The 19,035-nt window shown below is 40.2% G+C and overlaps 1 protein-coding gene across 15 annotated transcripts in view; it reads right to left on the reverse strand.

Moving 5' to 3' along the window:
* Window positions 1-19,035, reverse strand: part of mbnl1 (muscleblind-like splicing regulator 1) — a 72,542-nt gene continuing 53,507 nt past the window's right edge. For 5 of the 15 annotated variants that reach the window (XM_061798276.1, XM_061798275.1, XM_061798272.1 and 2 more), the window contains 8 exons: window positions 17,291-17,530; window positions 14,909-14,962; window positions 13,759-13,912; window positions 9,619-9,654; window positions 7,378-7,469; window positions 7,067-7,111; window positions 6,421-6,492; window positions 1-5,140 (listed from right to left, as the gene is read on the reverse strand). In XM_061798276.1, the coding sequence (XP_061654260.1) occupies window positions 6,436-6,492; window positions 7,067-7,111; window positions 7,378-7,469; window positions 9,619-9,654; window positions 13,759-13,912; window positions 14,909-14,962; window positions 17,291-17,530 (678 nt within the window). In that variant the 3' untranslated portion in view covers window positions 1-5,140; window positions 6,421-6,435. Of the gene's footprint in view, window positions 5,141-6,420; window positions 6,493-7,066; window positions 7,112-7,377; window positions 7,470-9,618; window positions 9,655-13,758; window positions 13,913-14,908; window positions 14,963-16,376; window positions 16,755-17,290; window positions 17,531-19,035 lie in introns of those variants that run through there. The other 10 variants (XM_061798277.1, XM_061798280.1, XM_061798281.1 and 7 more) reach the window with 10 other exon arrangements.

The following is a 19,035-nucleotide window of genomic DNA, read 5'->3' on the forward strand; positions in this document are numbered from 1 at the left end:
TTGCATGAGCAAATCAAATAGTTTTTATTTTGTTTTTCATTCATACAGATAAGAGTCAATTATGGCAACAATCAAGTGTGCATAAACAAATCAGACATCATTGTGTGGCAACTGTTAGCGAATACATAAGTGGTAGTTGCACTTACAAGTAAAAAGCGGGCATAAAGCGTTGTTGTGGTTGTGTATGTGTGTGCCCCCAGCAGGGAAGAGACGGACTGAACGTCCGGTTTTGGAGAAACTGGTGCTTTGGTTCTATAGCAACAATACAGCAGCCGCTTTACATTCATTTCAAAGACTTGAATTTGCCTAAATGTGCATTTGGTGTGGCCGGCCTTCGCCTGCTGAGCGCACAGTCTGGAGAGCAGAGCAACACATCTTACTGTGAGTTGACTGGGAATATATATATGGCTCTGGAAAAGTACAGAAGTACAGTGGTGCCTTGAAATCCAAATTTAATTCATTCCGTGACCATGCTCGTAACACAAAACAACCGCATCTCAAGTCATCTTTCACCAATGAAATGAATGTATATACTCTTTGTTCCACCCTCTCCCCCCAAAACAACAAATGTTGTAATGTTTATTAATAAGGAAAATAGTACTCTATCTTATTTCAATTCATACAACATAATTCAATTGAACGTAAAGAATTAAACAGTGCATCACGACTAATTCATTGTGACTTCTGGTGTGCACAACATGGCCACCGGGGGCAGTATATTACAGTCATGAAGGCAAATGAAGACTTTCACTGCTACTACTGTAAATGACTCAGTAATTTGCTGTAATATTAGTTTGTCGTAGTGGATGAAGAATATATGCCTGTGAGTATTGTCAAATTGTCCATGTGTTGATGCACCGTTTGTGCTCAAACATCCGCTGGTTTAATCATCTATGGTGTTTTCTGCTCACAAGTCAAAGCAAAACAAAAAACAAACGTCCGAATGATGCCTCGTGTCTCGAAAAACTCAAAATCTGGGTACTCGTATCTCAAGACATCACTGTATTTGGGTTGGATGAGTGCTCATACTTTCGTTATTCTTTAGATAACATATTTGCTCGTAAACTATTTTATCACGCAAGCGTAAAATGAGTTTTGGAAAAGTGTTATTTCTCCCCACTGTGGATGTTATCTACTGTACGGATTATTGTGAACTCTTTCCTTACATACTGTAGCTATGTTTTTGTTTACATGGTTTTACATGCACTCAAATCATAATGGAATTCTTTTTTTCTGGTGTTTTTTTTTTTTTTAAATCAAGTGAAGCGTGGGAGCAGGAAAGTGGCCAACAAATGAAAAAAAATGTATCATTTGAAGGGGTGGATTAAGCAGGACAGGGGGACCATTATTCCCCAAAAAACATTCCCAGGCAAAACTAGCCACTGATAAAAAGAAGACAAAAAGCGCATAGCTTTCTCCGAATGCATTGGCCAAGAAACTAGTGCCCTTCTTTGCAAGCAATTTTAGCTGGTCTTCTAATTTATGAATTTAAATTAATCTAACAAAATTCCTTATAATTATAGATCTTTTTTTATTCAAAATAATATCTCAATATGATACACATTTGTCTCTGTTTATTTGACTATATACAGAAGTGCAAAAAGTCACAACCTTCGTCCCTTAGGTTAGAACTCATCATCTGCAGCATTTCTGACTTCACCAGCTGGGGAAAGTCTTCGCTCCGATTCTCACCGATCACCCCCCCAACCCCGAAAACAAAACAAACAAAAACTAAACAACAAACAATAATAATAATATCTAAACACCCCAAAATCTCAACTGCTCATTTTGGCCTGACATTCAGGGCAAACTTAAGAAATATTTCCAACCAAATGACATTTTTTTTTTTTTTTTTTTTTTTTAAATGGATACAGTAGAAAACAATGTTTACTCTAAAACATGGACAATCTATAGATTGATACATTATATTTTCAAATATGATCTTGACGTGTGGACAAGGAAAATGCTTGGCGCTGCGGTCACAGCAAAACTAATTCCACGTTCCTCGTATCAAAACAACAACAAAACAAACGTATAATGTAACACCAACTGAAAAAAAGACATCCAGCTATATGATGTGAATATTTAAAACGTTATCATTTATATGGTTTGAAAACAAAAAAAGTTATGAATGTCATACAACCTTAAAATCTACGGCTATATCGATACTCTCAAGTAATATAGTAATATAGTAAGGCAAAAAAAAAAAAAAAAAAAAAAAAAAAAGAAACATCTACAACTATGCATCTCAAATAGATTCAAATCCTTAATACATAATAAAAGCTCTTAAATTGATTTTTAAGAGAAGAATTGTTACCTAGCGTAAGAGAAAAGCACAAACATATCGTAAGCGGCGTGTGAGATAACTATAAAACATCATTGGTGCTCTTTACCTGCATGGTGATTGACAAGTTTGGGCCGTGACCCATTCATGGTCATCTAAGGCTTTGTTAGGTACAATACAATCGCTAAAGACGTGCAGTCACACCTCTGTGGCAACACAACAGTCAGATGAACAACAAAATGATTCCTCGATGAGAGACTTTTGGTTTCTGTGATTTGAATGAAGTTTAACGTTGAGGAGTCCTAATCCTGTTGCGTTTTTGCTTAAAGCAGGGGTAACCAACAACATTACAGGGGGAATTTGGCCAGTCTAAATTAGAACAGTGATTCCCAACCACTGTATTATAAGAGATCGTCAGATCTGCCGCGGAAATGTAACCTAATTGGTCCGAAAATTATGAGTTACAGCGGAACCTCGGTTTTTGTATCCTCTATTTTTTGGGATGATTTATTTTTCGATTCCTTTTTGGAGATATTGTGCCAGTTTTCATACATCCGCTCGATTTTCGTACGAAAAAAAAACCAACAACAACTTGGCCATTTGTTTCGCGGATTCGATGCGTCATGCCATGTGCTGGTGACTCAGTCTGCCTTTGTTACTCGTCGAGTGAGCATTAGCCCATGCGTACAGCTGAAAGAATTTAAAAAATGAGTAAAAAAAAGAGTTCAACCGACTACAAAGCATATTCCACAATGCCAGCTTTCACTCGGGCAACATCGGTCTACACATCCAGTCAAAAGTCACAACTTTGAAATAAAAGGGCCAAAGAAAGTGTGGTGACTCTTGTTGGAGTGCTGCTGAGTAGACCGGTTGGGTTGTTTACTATTGCATTGAGTTGTTAAAAAAAAGCTTGCATTGTGGAATACACCTTGCTGTCTCCGCTGGACCACTTTTTACACAATACGACAGAAAGTTCTGAGTGCCAGCCATTCGATAAACAAGATGAGAAGTACAATAGAATTCAAGAAAGAACTTGAAGCAAAGTACAAAAATGGTTCCCCTTTTGTCCTCTCCTCGCTGTATAAGCCATCAAGTCTTCAGAAAAGCTAAAAGTCATGTTAAATGTTCATTAATCCATTTCATAAGTCAATTATATTTATTTACATTTATTTTGTGTCTATAAAACTATAGTCATTCTTTATAAAATTGAACAGTTTTGTTAATATTGTTCACTGTCTAGAACGGATAAATTTGATTATTAGTTACTATGGGAAATATATTTTTGGATATCGTACGATTCAGTTTTAGTCAGACTGTTTGTCACGGATTAATCACGAAAACTGAGGTTCCACTCTATTAAGTAACCAGAAAGCATCTTTGTTCATCTATCCATCTATGATAGTGACATTTAGTGCCAGTCAGAACAATTCAATGCTCTTCCACTACATGGCGGAAGGTACAATTAACCTGTGTATCCACCTGTTGCCATTCATAAAACAGAGCTATAGTTTTGTGTTCAACTAAACAGGTTGAATTATAACATTACAAGGAAAGTCATAATATTACGAAAATAAATTCGCTCACAGATATTTATTTTTTTAGCTCATATTGCTAATTTAGCTCATAATATTGCTAATTTATTCTTGTATTATTTTTTTTCTTTCCAATGTAGCCCTAATACTCTTATAATTTTGTAAGAGTTGCAATAATTTAATATAAAAGGTTGGGAACCGCTGCCTCTGTTAAGTTTCACTCAGTGACATTTTACTCAGACAAACATTGAAGTGTACTTTTTTTTCTTCCCTGTTTACAATGACCTAACACTTATCTTTCACTGCCATTAGCACACAGCTCAAAGTTCTAACAAAGTCGGCACTCTTTAAAAGAGCACAAGGTAACAACAACCCTCCTAATCAACAGGCTTTAGAGTCGACAGACTTGAGCGACATCTTAATCCCGACAAGACCAAAAAGAAAAAAAGTTAACAGCACTCTAGTCGATGAAAAGTGGAACTACCGTACAACCCCCCCCCCCCCCCCCCATCTAAAAGTCATAATTAAAAATAACACAAAAATTAGCACAAAACCCACTTCTAAAATTATTAACATTTAAAAAAAAATCCAAACAATCTTAAGAGCCATACAATTCTTATTTTAAATTTCACTCTCGGTAAACAAATAACACTGCTGAGACAACACTCTGGTTTGAGCTGTATGGCCTCCATGGCACATGACAAGGAGAGAAGAGCAAGCCTGGCTGTGCTTTCAAGGTACACAGGTATGTTGGTTTACCCACAACATTCATATGTCCACGACCCTCATTTATTCATCCATCCGTGTCTAGTTTGACTAGTAGCTGTACACACACACAATACTGCACGCGCTCAATCGTCTTAGCAGATTCCTGTTTCAAAATGGCTGCGCCGTTCTCATTTCGATTCAAATTCAAGGTGCATGTCTTTTTGTAAACGATGAAATATGGCTGCTTAATGAAAACAAAAACAAACAGAATAAAATAAATCTTGGTCGCCGGACGTACCAGAGGTGTATCTTGACTCACGCAACGCCACTCATTGACCTTCTCTACGTCCAGTGAAGTGAATTACAACCAATCGAGTGCTGTGATTTAGATGTACAGCGGTGTGATGAGACCCACTGCCCCTCACCCATCCCCAGGCACCAAGACATCCCTTTCTCTCTCAGGTTTTGACATGTGGGAAGATGGCACGGGTCGCACCCTTGATGTTTTGACAGATGGCGGACCCTCCTCAGTCCCGTTGCTTGACATTCTGAAGTTGTATGTAAATAAAGGCTGAACTGTTTTGGCTTGGACGGTGCCAGCACACATTCATTTGATCTATAGGAGGAGGAAAGAGGAGTTGGGGATTAGAGACTATTTGGAAGTTTTCACAGGAAGAAACACAGGCAGGCACACGAAAACAAAAACTCACCTACACTACTAACAAAAAGTTTGGGAAATGTTGATTTGGGGTTAAATTTAAGGATAAAACTAAAATGCACCTTCACACGTGAATTTAAATTGACATTCTGTAAAATCTTGAACGCGTGTACAACTAGACAGACCTTCTGGAATGGATTCATCACAAAAACTGAGGTTCCACTCTACTAACTAAAAATAAATAAATCTTTGTTCATCTATCTATGCCAGTGACATATAGTCCCAGTTAGAACAATTCAATGATTTTCCACTAGATGGCGAAAGGTACAATTAACCTGTGTGTCCACCTGTTGCCATTCATAAAATAGAGCTGTACTTTTGTGTTCAACTAAACAGGCTCAATATTTCACATCGAGTAAGTAATTTGTGAGTAGGCTTTACACGATCAGGATTTTTGGGGCCGATCACCGATCAGTGAGTTTAAAAAAACAATAACCGATCACAAGATGGAGGAATGTGTAAATGTAAATGTTTAAATGACATGTTCATTTATTGTATATAATTTTGTACTTAATTGCTCAAAAAATTATATTTACAATAAATAATCTTTGTTCCTCTATTTATGCCAGTGAGACATAGTGACGACAGAACAAATGAATGGTCTTCTATTAGATGTCACTTTTTGTGACATTTTTGTTTGTTGGTGTGCCGTGAGATTTTTCAATTGTAAAATATGTTCCTTGGCTTCATAAAGGTTGGAAATCACTGCTCTAGTCAGATCGTATATTCAAATCAGTCAGGTCAAACCAACATTACAACATGACAAAAATAATGGGTGCTAACTTACTGTAATGAAATTACTTTATTTTTAATTAAATTACTTCATCCACACCGAAACTTTAGAGCATGATTCGACAGAACGGCGGCATGTTTACGTCCAACCGTTCGTGCTACCACTAGCTTGCTAGGCTACATAACGTTTTTGTTGCCTGGTTGTGAGCCGTATCGTATTAAAAGTACGGGAACATACCTGTAGTTCTCAGTCTTTTCACATTTTCAACAATTATCTTCAAACATGTACAATGTATTTAGAAACAAATATCTGAATTTAATTTACAGGGTATTCACCTGTAATGGTAATTGTGCATTTTAGGTTCATCTTAAAATTTCCCCAAAAGCTTAATATCCCTAACTTTTTCCGAGTAGTGTATGTGTGATGGATTGAAATAGAGACTCACTGTTCTTAGGAGGAACTACATTTGAGTCAAGTACTTGTGACTACTCAGATGATCGGCAGATATTATTGGAATCTAGGGAGGGGTAGAAAGCAAACACATGATCAAACTGAGGGCGATTCAAACACAAAATACAGCTAGCGTAGCCTTGTACACACAGATTAACAGCATCCTGTTTTCAGCTGGAAAAACAAACAAAAAAGATAGAGATGACAAAATAGAAAAGCTATTAGTCTACACTTAAGTAAGAATTAGCACATCTGGACAGTGTGAAGAAGCGGAGTGCATTATTATTATTAAGGCAGTGAAGGGTCAGTGAGTTGGCTCCCCCCATGCAAATCTAAGTCCTCCATGTTGTTGACCTGCACACCTCAACAGAAGAATGCACAAAACTGACTCCTCATCATCACCCGTCTTAATACAGACTTTGACTGGAAAATGTCCGTAACAGTACTCAGACTGTTGGGCTGGAACATGGTAAAGCTGCGATTTACGTGCTGGAAGCAGCGGCGGAAAAATTCAAAATAAAAAACAATTAAAAAGAAGAAAAAAAGCCAAGCACCAAAGGGCACAGATAGCAGCTGTTGCACGAGCTGTGCGAATGGTGAATGTGGTGGGAGGTTAAAAAAACAAACTACCTCATACATACCAATTGCATGTATTCGTTGGTAGTCAACTTTGATAAGGAAGAGTCCTCAAAATAGGAAAGGACAAAAACGGGAGTTACAATGAGGACACACATTAAAATGCAACACAATTTTGTTTCTCAGGAAGGAAAGACGAGAATTTCTAACATACACATTGGAAAGTTGGACTCTTGTGTAGGCCAACAAGAGGGAGTCCCACCTATTTTGCAATCCCCCCCCACTCGCTGTGAAACACGAGCATCACTAGATCGTCCAAGTGTAGTGATAGAGAGCGAGAGACAGAGAGAGCGAGAGAGGCGGTTGAGGTGCAAACCTGATTGGTGGAGGCAGTTGCGAAGGGAACGCTTGTGGCAGATGTGGTGGCTGCAGACACAGTGACTGGGGTACCACCGTGCATCATGGGAACTTTTTTGGAGGGGAGAATCATGTAAGCAAAAATAGAGCACACGCGCGCGCGCACACACACACACACGCGCGCACGCACACACACGCACACAGACATAACAGAAGGGGAAGACAAGAGAGTGCGAGACAGGAAGTTCTTAAGGGATTCGATTTAACACAGTCCCTTTTGTTTCTCTGCCGACAACCATGAAAGTGTGTGTAAGGTATTAGGAGTGAACTAGAGCAGGGATTCCCAATCATTGTGTCAAAGGAAATTATACAATTTCACTTAATTGGTCTGAAAATTATGTATTTGCAGTTTATCTATGCCAGCAACGGATAGTGACAGAACAATTAAATGCTCTTCCACTAGATGACAGAAGGTACAATTGACCTGTTGCTATTAATACAACAGAATATGGTACTATAACAACTTTGTGTTCAACAGGCCCATATGTAAATTTGTGAATAATTTGAGACATCATCATTACTTGACTACTGTATATTGTTGCTGTCAGGGAGAATCTGCGCATATAAGTTATTATACTTTTTTTTTTTTATTGCTATCATATACTTTTGCGCATCAATATCAACATATCCCTTCCCCATAATCATGTTAAATCATAATTAAATTTGCAACAAATCCACTAATTTAGCACAGCATCAATGATTAAAATGTTACGGACAGATAACTGGCACCAACCTTGCCCATCAAAGTCTGCGCTTGCCCAGAGCCCCGACAACAGACGGGGCTCAAAAACAAAACAAACGAATGACTGTGGTTACGTCATCTTCCCAAACTCTATTACAAATTTCAAAGAGCCATGAGTGATGCATGTGCCCTGTGACTGACTGCCGACCAGTTCAGGGTGTAGTCCGCCTTTCGCCCGAAGTCAGCTGGGATAGGCTACAGCGCCCCGTGACCCTAACCAGGATAAGCGGTGTTGAAAATGGATGGATAGATGAGTGATGCAATAAAAAACACAATGAGCTCACTAAACAGTGTAATAGGCACGCAAACTTACCTCCATGGCTCACAGGCTTCATTCTGCAACGACGCATTACACTATCGATTTTTAACAAAACAGGCTTACTCAAATGTACTGTATCTAACCTAACTGTTTTCACTCGTTATTGTCGAAAAAAAAAAAGACTTTCAATCTTGAGGCAACGTAATGGAGTGAGGAAGCGGTGGAGTTATATGACACTTCTCAGACAGCGGAAGTGCTCAAGCTATTTTCAATACTTGAGATTGGTTATTAAATTCTAAGAATAACAGAGCATGTGTGGACAGACAAGTCTTATCAATTTGTGAAAAAATATGAAACTAACCATATTTGGAAATACAGAGGTTCTGCCCGACAGCGACGAAATACTTTTTGAGACATTTTTGTTGGGTGGTGTTCCATGAGATTTCTCTCATGTAAAATATGTGCTTTGGCTCAATAAAGGTTGGGAAACAGTGTTCTAGAGATTGTGTAGTTCCAAGAAAAATTGGGCAAAAGACTAGAGGGCAGGCTAAGTTGAATAGAGTTTTTGCCCCAACAAAGAACTGTTGTAGGTTTGAGGTTCGAGGTTTTTGCCAACTTGTATTGGATATAACTCAAAGTCAAATTAAGCCACCCTGTTTTAAACTAAAAGGAAACAGAGGTGCTTGCTTTGACACAGTTCAAAAGTTAGATACAAATCAGACATAGTTGCTTCGTGGGGAATACAATTGAGTGTCAATAATGTAAAAACAATAACTAGTGATATTTAGGAATAAAGTCATTTCGGCAGAGGTGTTAAGGGGCAGGTTTAAATGGGTCCCATTCTGTGTTTAATGGCTTTAAAAGGTTCTTCATGTTAAGGCACTCTAAGGTGTGACCAGCCAGAAGCAAGGTTGAAAACAAGCATGAGAGGGTAAGTGGTCAAGCAACACGAAGAAAACAGCTAAATAAAATATCAAATGAACTTAATCCAATGAATACAGATGAATGATAGGCAAAACACAACATTGAAATATTTGTTTTTTACACGAAAAGTATTACTTTTATAGCAACAGCAGCTCAGTTTGCCACATTTAACTAGCAAACAATATAACTCAGGCTAAAGTGGTTACATTTTGGAGCCGCATGCAAGCCACGTACAGGAAGTCACATAGAACTGAAGAAGGAGAACTGGAACCTACCAACGCCGGCAGCAGGGGTCATGCACAATATTGAGCCTGCCCATCATGCAGTGGAACAGGAAGTGGATTGGATAGGGGGAAGAGAAATCAAAACAGCCCGTCACAAGGTTCGTTAGAGTGGGTGGGTGGGGGGAGAGGGGTGTGGGGTGGGGGATAAAGTGGGCGAATGTTAATATCTCTTGGTCAGTCATGTTTTCAAGCATGGTGCATATACCAGTAAATATGGAACATCTGAGAAGTATGAAAACATTATAAACACAGGCCTGAAGAAGGGTGAATGTGTACAGAAGCCACACTCATCAGCCCGTTAGATTGCCATTAGATGTCAACATGTCCTCAGCTCCACCAAGAAGCCCCAGCCATTGAATATGAGTGACCACTTTGAATGAGAGTTTTTACTATGTCGTGAAAATGTACCAAGTTGCCTTTTTTCTACCAAGCAGGAGGGACAGTTTGGTTTAGGTCGATATGCTACATTTTTATTTTACAAACCCCAATTCCAATGAAGTTGGGACTTCTGTTAAACGTAAATATTTTTTTTCAACCTATATTCAATGGAATACACAAGATATTTAATGTTCAAACTGATGAATGTTATTGTTTTTTTATTTTGCAAATATTTGCAAATATCTCATTTTGAATTTGATGGTCTGCAATACGTTCCCAAAAAGCTGGGACAGGGGCAACAAAAGACTGGGAAAGGTGAGGAATACTAAAAAAAAACACCTGTTTGGAACATTCCACACACACTAAAGATGATCTTCATTTGATCTTCTCTAAACTTTTGAAGTCACGTGTCCAACTGTCCAATCGCTCAGTACTTTTTGCACAAATTGCTTTTCTCTAAGGTCCGCCATACACCGATAAACGCTACTGAACCCAAGCAGTTTGTCGAGCAGTTTGCGGGGTTGTGAAACTAGTTTTCATGAGTGGCCGATCGCTAAGAACTCGTTTTGCTGCGACTCGAAATTTTAATCACAGCTGAACGGCCCCCCAAAAAATGCCTTGTTGTGCATGATCTTTTACAACAAAAATTACGTTTCCAGGTACAAAGCGAGATCCACGCGACAGCTGCCAAACTGTGCCAATACAGCAAATACAGTATACATAGTGTTTTACAATAATACTTACCTGTATTTATAATTCAGATGTACATGAAGCTAAAAAGCGAAACGTAAGGAGTCTGTTGCCGAAATGCACGAGTGGAGTCAATGAATGGGGCTATCGTTGCCAATGGCCTCTCAAATACCCACACTCTCGCCTTTATTCTTGCCCGTTTACACTCTCTGCAATATTATAATTAGACTTTACACCAATCGGCTGAAATGTCATAATTCGCTGATCTGATCAATGACATCATTGATCGCCATCATGTACAGTATATTTGAATCCAAAAGCTAGTTTATTTTTAGCCTTGTCGTGTGTGTTTTGACGTAGTACTATAAATATCTGACCACCAATAAAGTTATTTTAAAAAAAAAAACGTCGCTGGTGTGTAATGCGTGGATCAGACTACAAGACAAATTTGCTCTTTCACGATTGCACTATGTCAGATTACTGCAATAAAATCTTGTATTCCGATACCACCGCATCCCGTTTTTTACAATCGTTGGTCTTCATCTTGTCAAGTCAAATGTGACTGGATACACTCGTTACCATGGCGAGGAGAACAAGAGTGGATCGCGCCGACTGTATTATAAGACCAAAATGGGGAAAAACATGTGTTGGTGGTCACCGTTGCTCAGGAGAGGCCGTTCGTCTAAGGCTTGCTTGAGGTATGTTCACGTACTTTTAATACGATATGGCTCGTAAGCAGGCAACAAAACGTTATGTAGCCTAGCAAGCTACTGCTAGCACTAATGGTTGTACCAGCGTTCTGTCAAATCATGCTCTCAAGTTTTGGTGTGGGTGAAGTAATTTAATTACAACCCCAATTCCAATGAAGTGGGACGTTGTGTTAAACAAATAAAAATAGAATACAATGATTTGCAAATCATGTGAAACCTATATTTAAATATTTTATATTTAAAATTATTTTAGGAAATTGTGGATGTCGTGTCCTCTGGGACAAAGAGGAAAAGAACCATCCAGACTCTTATGGACGCAAAGTTCATAAGCCAGCATCTGTGATGGTTTGGGGCTGTGTTAGTGCCATGGCATTGGTAACTTACACATCTGTGAAGGCACCATTAATGCTGAAAGGTACATAAAGGTTTTGGAGAAACATATGCTGCCATCCAAGCAACGTCTTTTTAATGGACGCACCTGCTTATTTCATCAAGACAATGCCAACCACATTCTGCACGTGTTACAACTGCGTGGCTTCGTAGTTAAAGAGTGCGGGTACTAGACTGGCCTGCCTGCAGTCCAGACCTGTCTCTCATTGAAAATGTGTGGCGCATTATGAAGCGTAAAATACGACAACAGAGACCCCGGACTGTACATCAAGAATGGGAAAGAATTCCACCTACAAAGCTTCAACAATTAGTGTCCTCAGTTCCCAAACGTTTATTGAATGAAAAGATGATGTAACACAGTGGTAACACAACATGATCCTGTCCCAGCTTTTTTGGAAAGTGTTGCAACAATAAAATTCTAAGTTAATGATTCCATCCATCCATCCATTTTTTACCGCTTATCCGAGGTCGGGTCGCAAGGGCAATAGCTTTAGCAGGGACGCCCAGACTTCCCTCTCCCCAGCCACTACATCTGGCTCTTCCGGGGGGGATCCCGAGGCGTGTTCCCAGGCCAGCCGAAGGACGTAGTCTCTCCAGCGTGTCCTGGGTCGTCCCCGGGGTCTCCTCCCGGTGGGACATGCCCGGAACACCTCACCAGGGAGGCGTCCGGGAGGCATCCAAATCAGATGCCACAGCCACCTCATCTGGCTCCTCTAGATGTGGAGGAGCAGCGACTCTACTCTGAGATCCTCCCGGATGACCGAGCTTCTCACCCTATCTCTGAGGGAGAGCCCGGAAGCCCTGTGGAGGAAACTCATTTTGGCCGCTTGTATCCAGGATCTTGTTCTTTCGGTCACAACCCACAGCTCGTGACCAGAGGTGAGGGTAGGAACGCAGATCGACCGGTAAATTGAGAGCTTCGCCTTTCGGCTTAGCTCCTTCTTTACCACAACGGACCGATACAAAGTCTGCATCACTGCAGACGCTGCACCGATCCGCCTGTCGATCTCCCGAAGAATGGAACGGGAGTTAATGATTATTTGCTAAAAACAATTGACCAATTAAGTAAACAAGTATATACAGTAAATGAACAGGTATTTGAAATAGACACATTGCTCCATCTTGTGATCGGATCAGTTATCGTTTTTTTAAACTCGCTGATCGGTCCCAAAAATCCTGATCGTGTAAAGCCTAATTATAATGTAGCTACAGCAACCAGGACAACCTCTTTTTCCTTGAAAATGTAAAATGTCTGGAGCATGTTGGTTGTGCATTTATGTCACTTTCGGTTGTGTCGCTCGGTGTGTGGCAGCTCTTACAAGGAGCTGAACGGCAAAATTTACAACAGGTTTTTGATCCACGAATGGACCAATTAATTTCCTGTTTCAATTACAGTTGGTATTTAAACAGTCTTCTTCATCATGCTATTCACATCATGAGACAATAGATAATAAATTATCAACAGTTGAGTTTGGAGAAGGTAACATTAAGTTGACCTATAAAGGTTATAGTACATTTTAGGTTCATCCTCGAATTTCACCTGGAAGTCCAAAATACAAATATTTGAGGGTAGTGTAATTGAATGGAAAGAAAACTGTGGATTTTGATAAAAGAAGGATTCAAATTCATATTTAAACTGTACTGTGGTGAACTGAAGTGAACTTTACTGCTTGGTGGAGATCTGGCATCCCCTATAAACAGCACCTAATTCACATGTGTTTTTAGAAAAATTAGTAGGATTGTGACTTCTTCTAAGTGGCCATGCAAAGCAAACAATGAGATATCTTGACCTATCTGTCTTTGTAATGTTCCTCCACCCAAAACTAAAAAATGGACACGTGTTGGATAGATGGTCCACAATGTTATGAACGGCCATCTGTCCAACTCCAGCCAAGTGGGAGCCGGGTTAGGCCAATCTGGGCATCGTCTGGCTGATCAGAGCGCTAGCTTGTGGTTTTCATACCTGATGGGAGGAAAGCAGCTTGTTGCTGAAACTGCATGCTGGCCAGGGCCTGTTGGTACTGGAGCATGCCGGTGTTAAACACAGCAGAGGCCCCGTTGGCCTTCTCCAGGGCTGCCCGCTTTGGCAGGGTAGCCATGACACTGGGGGCAATACCCTGCCCAGCCAGATGAAGGGAGGTCAGTGATAGAGAGATAAGTGTGTGGAGGGAAAAAAAGATGAGTTGGAACAAACAAAAGAAAAACAAAACAAAAAAGGGAACATATGTTAGAGGACATCATAGGAGCAGCATTACAACATCCTTGTGTGTACATCAACAATATGATCATATCATCAGTAGCAAGCAAGCAGCACGGACATGTACTACACAAGCAGGAGCATGGTGCCTACTGGAGCTACTGGCTATAAGCATACATGAAATTATCATCTTCACTGGGAATATTATCTTGGTACTTGCAGCTAACTAGATAGCAACATAAGCAAGCATTAACAATAAAAGAACAACAATACAGCTGCTAACAAGAGGTGGAAGCACAGAGAGAGAGAGAGAGAGAGAGAGAGAGGGGGGGGGAGGCTGCACTGCTAGCTCCATGATAAACTGAGGAAACCGTGTTTAAGTGATGGTTCACTCACAGATTAAAGTCCAAAACGGTCTCAGGCACAAAATATCTTTGACATGAGGCCGCCTTTGAGGTCTGATGGCGTGAACCATCTCTTTTGAATCACCTGTTACGGTGTGATCCCCCTTGTACGTATAGCTGTAAGAGCTCTTAGCCCCACCTGACGTGCATTAGCGACATATTCATGCACACAGTAGATAGCTCCACAACAGTGAACACTTTGACATAAGACATAAAGCCATGCTACCATTATAAAGGCTTCCCTAACCCTCACTAGCTTTTTTGTTAAAGACAGGACAGGCGATGAATTGAATGTGACTCCTCGTGAATTCATATTTGAGGTGACCTCGTTTTGAATCCCTCTCGTGCCCAACCCCTAAATGGAAGAGCCGCAGTCATTTCATCACACACAATAATGACAGAAGGAAAAAAACAGACATTGCACTGAGACAGAGACGACCATATCGCATAAGTTAAAACACTGCTCTACAACAAAGCCACATGCCAAGCTAAAAGGTGAAAGGTCATAGTACCAGGTCAAAGGTTGCGTCGAGGGGTCGCTTCAGTGATTTGACAGCCGACTGAGTCTTAATTAGCAGGCAGCGAGCACATGATGGCAATGGGCCAATGGGGTTCAAGCGCATTAACATAAACCAGCAAGCAGAGGTGCATCATGGGGGCAGCAGTGCAGTTTGGGTATAGGTGAGAAAAAAAAAACAAATAAAAAAACAAATCATTGGAATGCATTTTTACAAGGGGATTACAGGACTAAGGCATGCACAATGTGGATACTAGCTCTATTGCTCAACAGTTACATGATCATCATAATACAGACAGTACTACTAGTCTACATTAGTTAGCATCACACACAAATGGATGGAAGTAGCAATGAAAACATTGTTCACTCATTATTTAACTCGGTAAATAATCAAGTTAAACAGAATACAGTGAACCCCCGCTATATCGCGGTTCATCATTCGCGCCCTGGCTATATCGCAGATTTTATTTATTTATTTTAAATGGGTTTTGTAAAGTATACAGGCAAGTTCGAATTCAGAGTGGCACCCCTTCTGTGTATTGCCATGTTGTGCCGTAACATGCCGGGCAGCACTGAGCTCTACTTAAGTAGATGAAGCACAATGCACAGCAAGATGAAGAGGTAGAGAAGGTCCGCAACTGAGCTCTAATAATAATCATTGTTTCCACACAGCAGCGATAATATGCCAGTGAGTATTGCTGTATGCTCTGTTTGTCTGTGTTGCTGCTCCATGTGTTTTTTATTTAATTTTCAAAAAAATACCTGTCATTTTTGTTTAAACTGCTAGTATGACCTGAAAGTAGCACACGAGGAAAATGATCTTTGAAAAAAATCTGCCTTCTCTAGTCCCATCTTGTACCTCTATTTTGATTTTTAAGAAACCACCACACCTGAGAAAAAAAATCCGAGACAGAAGGTGTGACTGATGAGGTGTCAATCATTCTTGTGCACTTGCAGGCATACTCACAGCAGGCACACCCCTGCGGCCTTGCGCTGTTACGCTGTTACCTTTTTTGTTGAGCTTGAGGGGCTTTCCTGAAACTATGGTGGGATATCCACCTCCAGTTAGCAACAAAAGTTAAAAAGAAGGAATTAGACAGATCTAGGACAAAGTAAGCGTAAACATAGGTGCTGCTTTTTAGAGGCCGAGATGCCACAGGCAGCTGAGAGGATTCAAAACGGGCAGGTAAGTTGATCACCTCTTTTGGATATATAATTGATTGTATATTCCAAAAAATAAAACTTCATACCTTTAGTGTTATATTAACACTCCAACGAATATGTCATGCTACCAACTTAGCAGTCATGTCTAACGTTGGCATGTTTTAACATCAGATTAGTGAAATAAGACTCGTTCAAATCTTGCTACCAGTTTTAAAACTGCAAACAAGGAGCAGTTGTTTGAAGGTTTATACCTACTGTAACATCTATGCTAATGGGAGTAACAAATAACTTAAAGCAAGCAAGATTTTCCTTTTATTTGGAGAAATGTATGAGTGAGAGTAAGCAGAGTCACTAAGGAAATATTTATATACTAATAAGTGTTTTAAGTTTAAGTATATTTTAATCAGTTTAAATGTGTTTGTGGTGGAGTAAAATTACTTTTAAATGTTGTTTTAATATGTTCTCCCCGTGCCTGCGTGGGTTTTCTCCGGGTACTCCGGTTTCCTCCCACATCCCAAAAACATACAGGGTAAGTTAATTGAAGACTCTAAATTGCCTGTAGGTATGAATGTGAGTGCGAATGGTTGTTTGTTTTTTTGTGCCCTGCAATTGGCTGGCGACCATTTCAGGGTGTACCCCGCCTCTCGCCCGGAGATAGCTGGGATAGGCTCCAGCACCTAGTGAGGAAAAGCGGAACAGAAGATGAACGAATGAAGGAATGAATGAATGAATGAATGTTGTTTTAACATGGTCTTCATATAGAAAACTTTCACCAATTGCGAGTGGGTCTGGAACAAAACCCCTATGATAAACGGGGGTTCACTGTAGTTCATCTGAGACGGTCTCACTGTGCACATCCTACTCAGAGTCACATTGCAATAATTTACTTCCAGCTCTCTGCCACGTTACGTCAACAATAGCGTGTAGAAAACAAAACAACAAACAATAACCAGAAGACAAGTGGCTGTGCTAGTGCTGTTGCTAGGAGACAGAACTTAAAGCACAATAAACCTGTTTATAATGTCAAAAGGAAGTGAAGTCATAGATAGGAAGCACAATAACAAAGTACTGAAAGAAAGAGAGGAACTATCGTTCTCTTTGTGGGCTACGATATTATCAAATTGTTTGACCAAAACCAACATTAACTCAAATTGGATCTCTCACACACAATCAAACCGTCAACTACGTGGCCACAATAGGCAAGATTGCTCACCATGGCAGCGGCGGCTGAGGCCTGGTTCACCTGGTGTTGGGTGGCCTTAATTTTAGCCTGCAGGTGCGCCGGCGGGTGGAAGTACTTGCACTTCTCGCGGGAGCACCTCCCCTTGATGTAGTCCATGCACACGGTGACAGTGTTGTCGTTCGTGTCGATCATGGTGCTGTCTGCAGGGTGGGCAAAGCGACAGTCTTCTTCTCCCCGGGAGCAGTTCCCCCTCTGGTACTCGCGACACACCTAAAGCCAAAGACACAGCGGTCAGAATCAACAGTGATATTTTGATTACGAGTTTTATTATTTCCCTGACTAAGCGCGAAACTAAATTCACTCGTACAGTAGGGCCTTGAGATACGAGTGACCCAACTTACAGGTTTTTGTCATATGAGCAGTCTTTCGGCCGATTGTTTTGACTTGTGAGCAAAAACATCTGAGATACAACATCTTGACTTTCTTCACAGCAAGCAGCAGTTTGGTAGATCGTAAAATTAAAAAAAAGGCTTAGAGGCTTCAAGCCAATTCCAGTTGAACTTTACTGTAAAACAAAACCAAAAAATTGCACATTGCAGAACTTAGCCTGAAGAATGACCCCGCTAGTTTAATTTTAACACATAATGGGAAAAGCCAAAAACGGGCTAACGAATAGCATCGGTGTTGTGGTGTAATAACCCTTTAAGCAATTAATATTTGAACAAATAGTGAAGCAAGATATGTAGATAGATAATACAATAATACTCACAGGCATATATTTTTTATCCCTTGTGAAGAATGACTAATATTACTGCAGCTTACTGAGGAGCTGAGGAGCTTATGCTATTACTCGGGCTATGCACGAATGGGTGGTGACTTGAATTGACATTCGAGTCCACTGAACGAAACGAACGAGCGCCAAAGCTGAATTTTCGGATTTGAATCACAGCGAATCAAAGACTAACATACTAACTTTATTCTGAGAAGAGCTTCAATGCTGCCATCCCGCTTTTAATAGACTTTTAGCCTTTGTTAATGGTCAATGCCATTTGAACTTACTGTACACAGTTATAGCTCCACCAAAATCTTTTGTTGAAAATTTGTAAAAAAGAAAAAAACAGATCACAGCCTAATTATCCTAGCCCAGAGGAGCTGTGTGCCTATTCATGGCAGCATCACAACCGAAGCAGAGAAGGAGCCATCGCCGAGGTGGACGGTGACCGTGGCAGAGTTAATGGGAGAAAGTTTATCCAACACACCACCATAGCAGATAGCCAACCAGCTAGGTAATCAGTCTGGTTAGGTAGCCAGCAGGCCAGGTAGCCAGCTAGAAAGGAGGCAGCTGGTCCAAGACAGCAAGAATTTACAGCACCGATAAGTGCAAAACCAATCAAGGAACGGTCAAGGATCCTGGTTACAGTAAGCCATTGTAAACAAAAAAACAACAACAACACTTTTCCAGAGGGAGACACGGCAGCTAAAACGTGGCAGCGAACACTTTTTCCAGTTCAAAGGATAGTTTTCAAAAGAGCAAATTGGATTTTTTGTTGGACTATTACTGTTACTGTCAATACGAATAGCGAATGGGATTTTATAGGGCAAGTCCGAGCCCTAGTAATTAATGTATGTTTTTATGAAGTACAACATAGAGTGCTATTTTTCTTCTCAAAAACACATTTTATCTATTTTTTTAGGAGGCAGAAACATATTAATGGCATTTCCATTCATTTCAATAGCCTGTTTTACATTGAGCCTTGTATTATAATTAGAATCGG

Source organism: Phyllopteryx taeniolatus, chromosome 14 (genome assembly GCF_024500385.1).
Source record: "Phyllopteryx taeniolatus isolate TA_2022b chromosome 14, UOR_Ptae_1.2, whole genome shotgun sequence".
Taxonomy (NCBI): domain Eukaryota; kingdom Metazoa; phylum Chordata; class Actinopteri; order Syngnathiformes; family Syngnathidae; genus Phyllopteryx; species Phyllopteryx taeniolatus.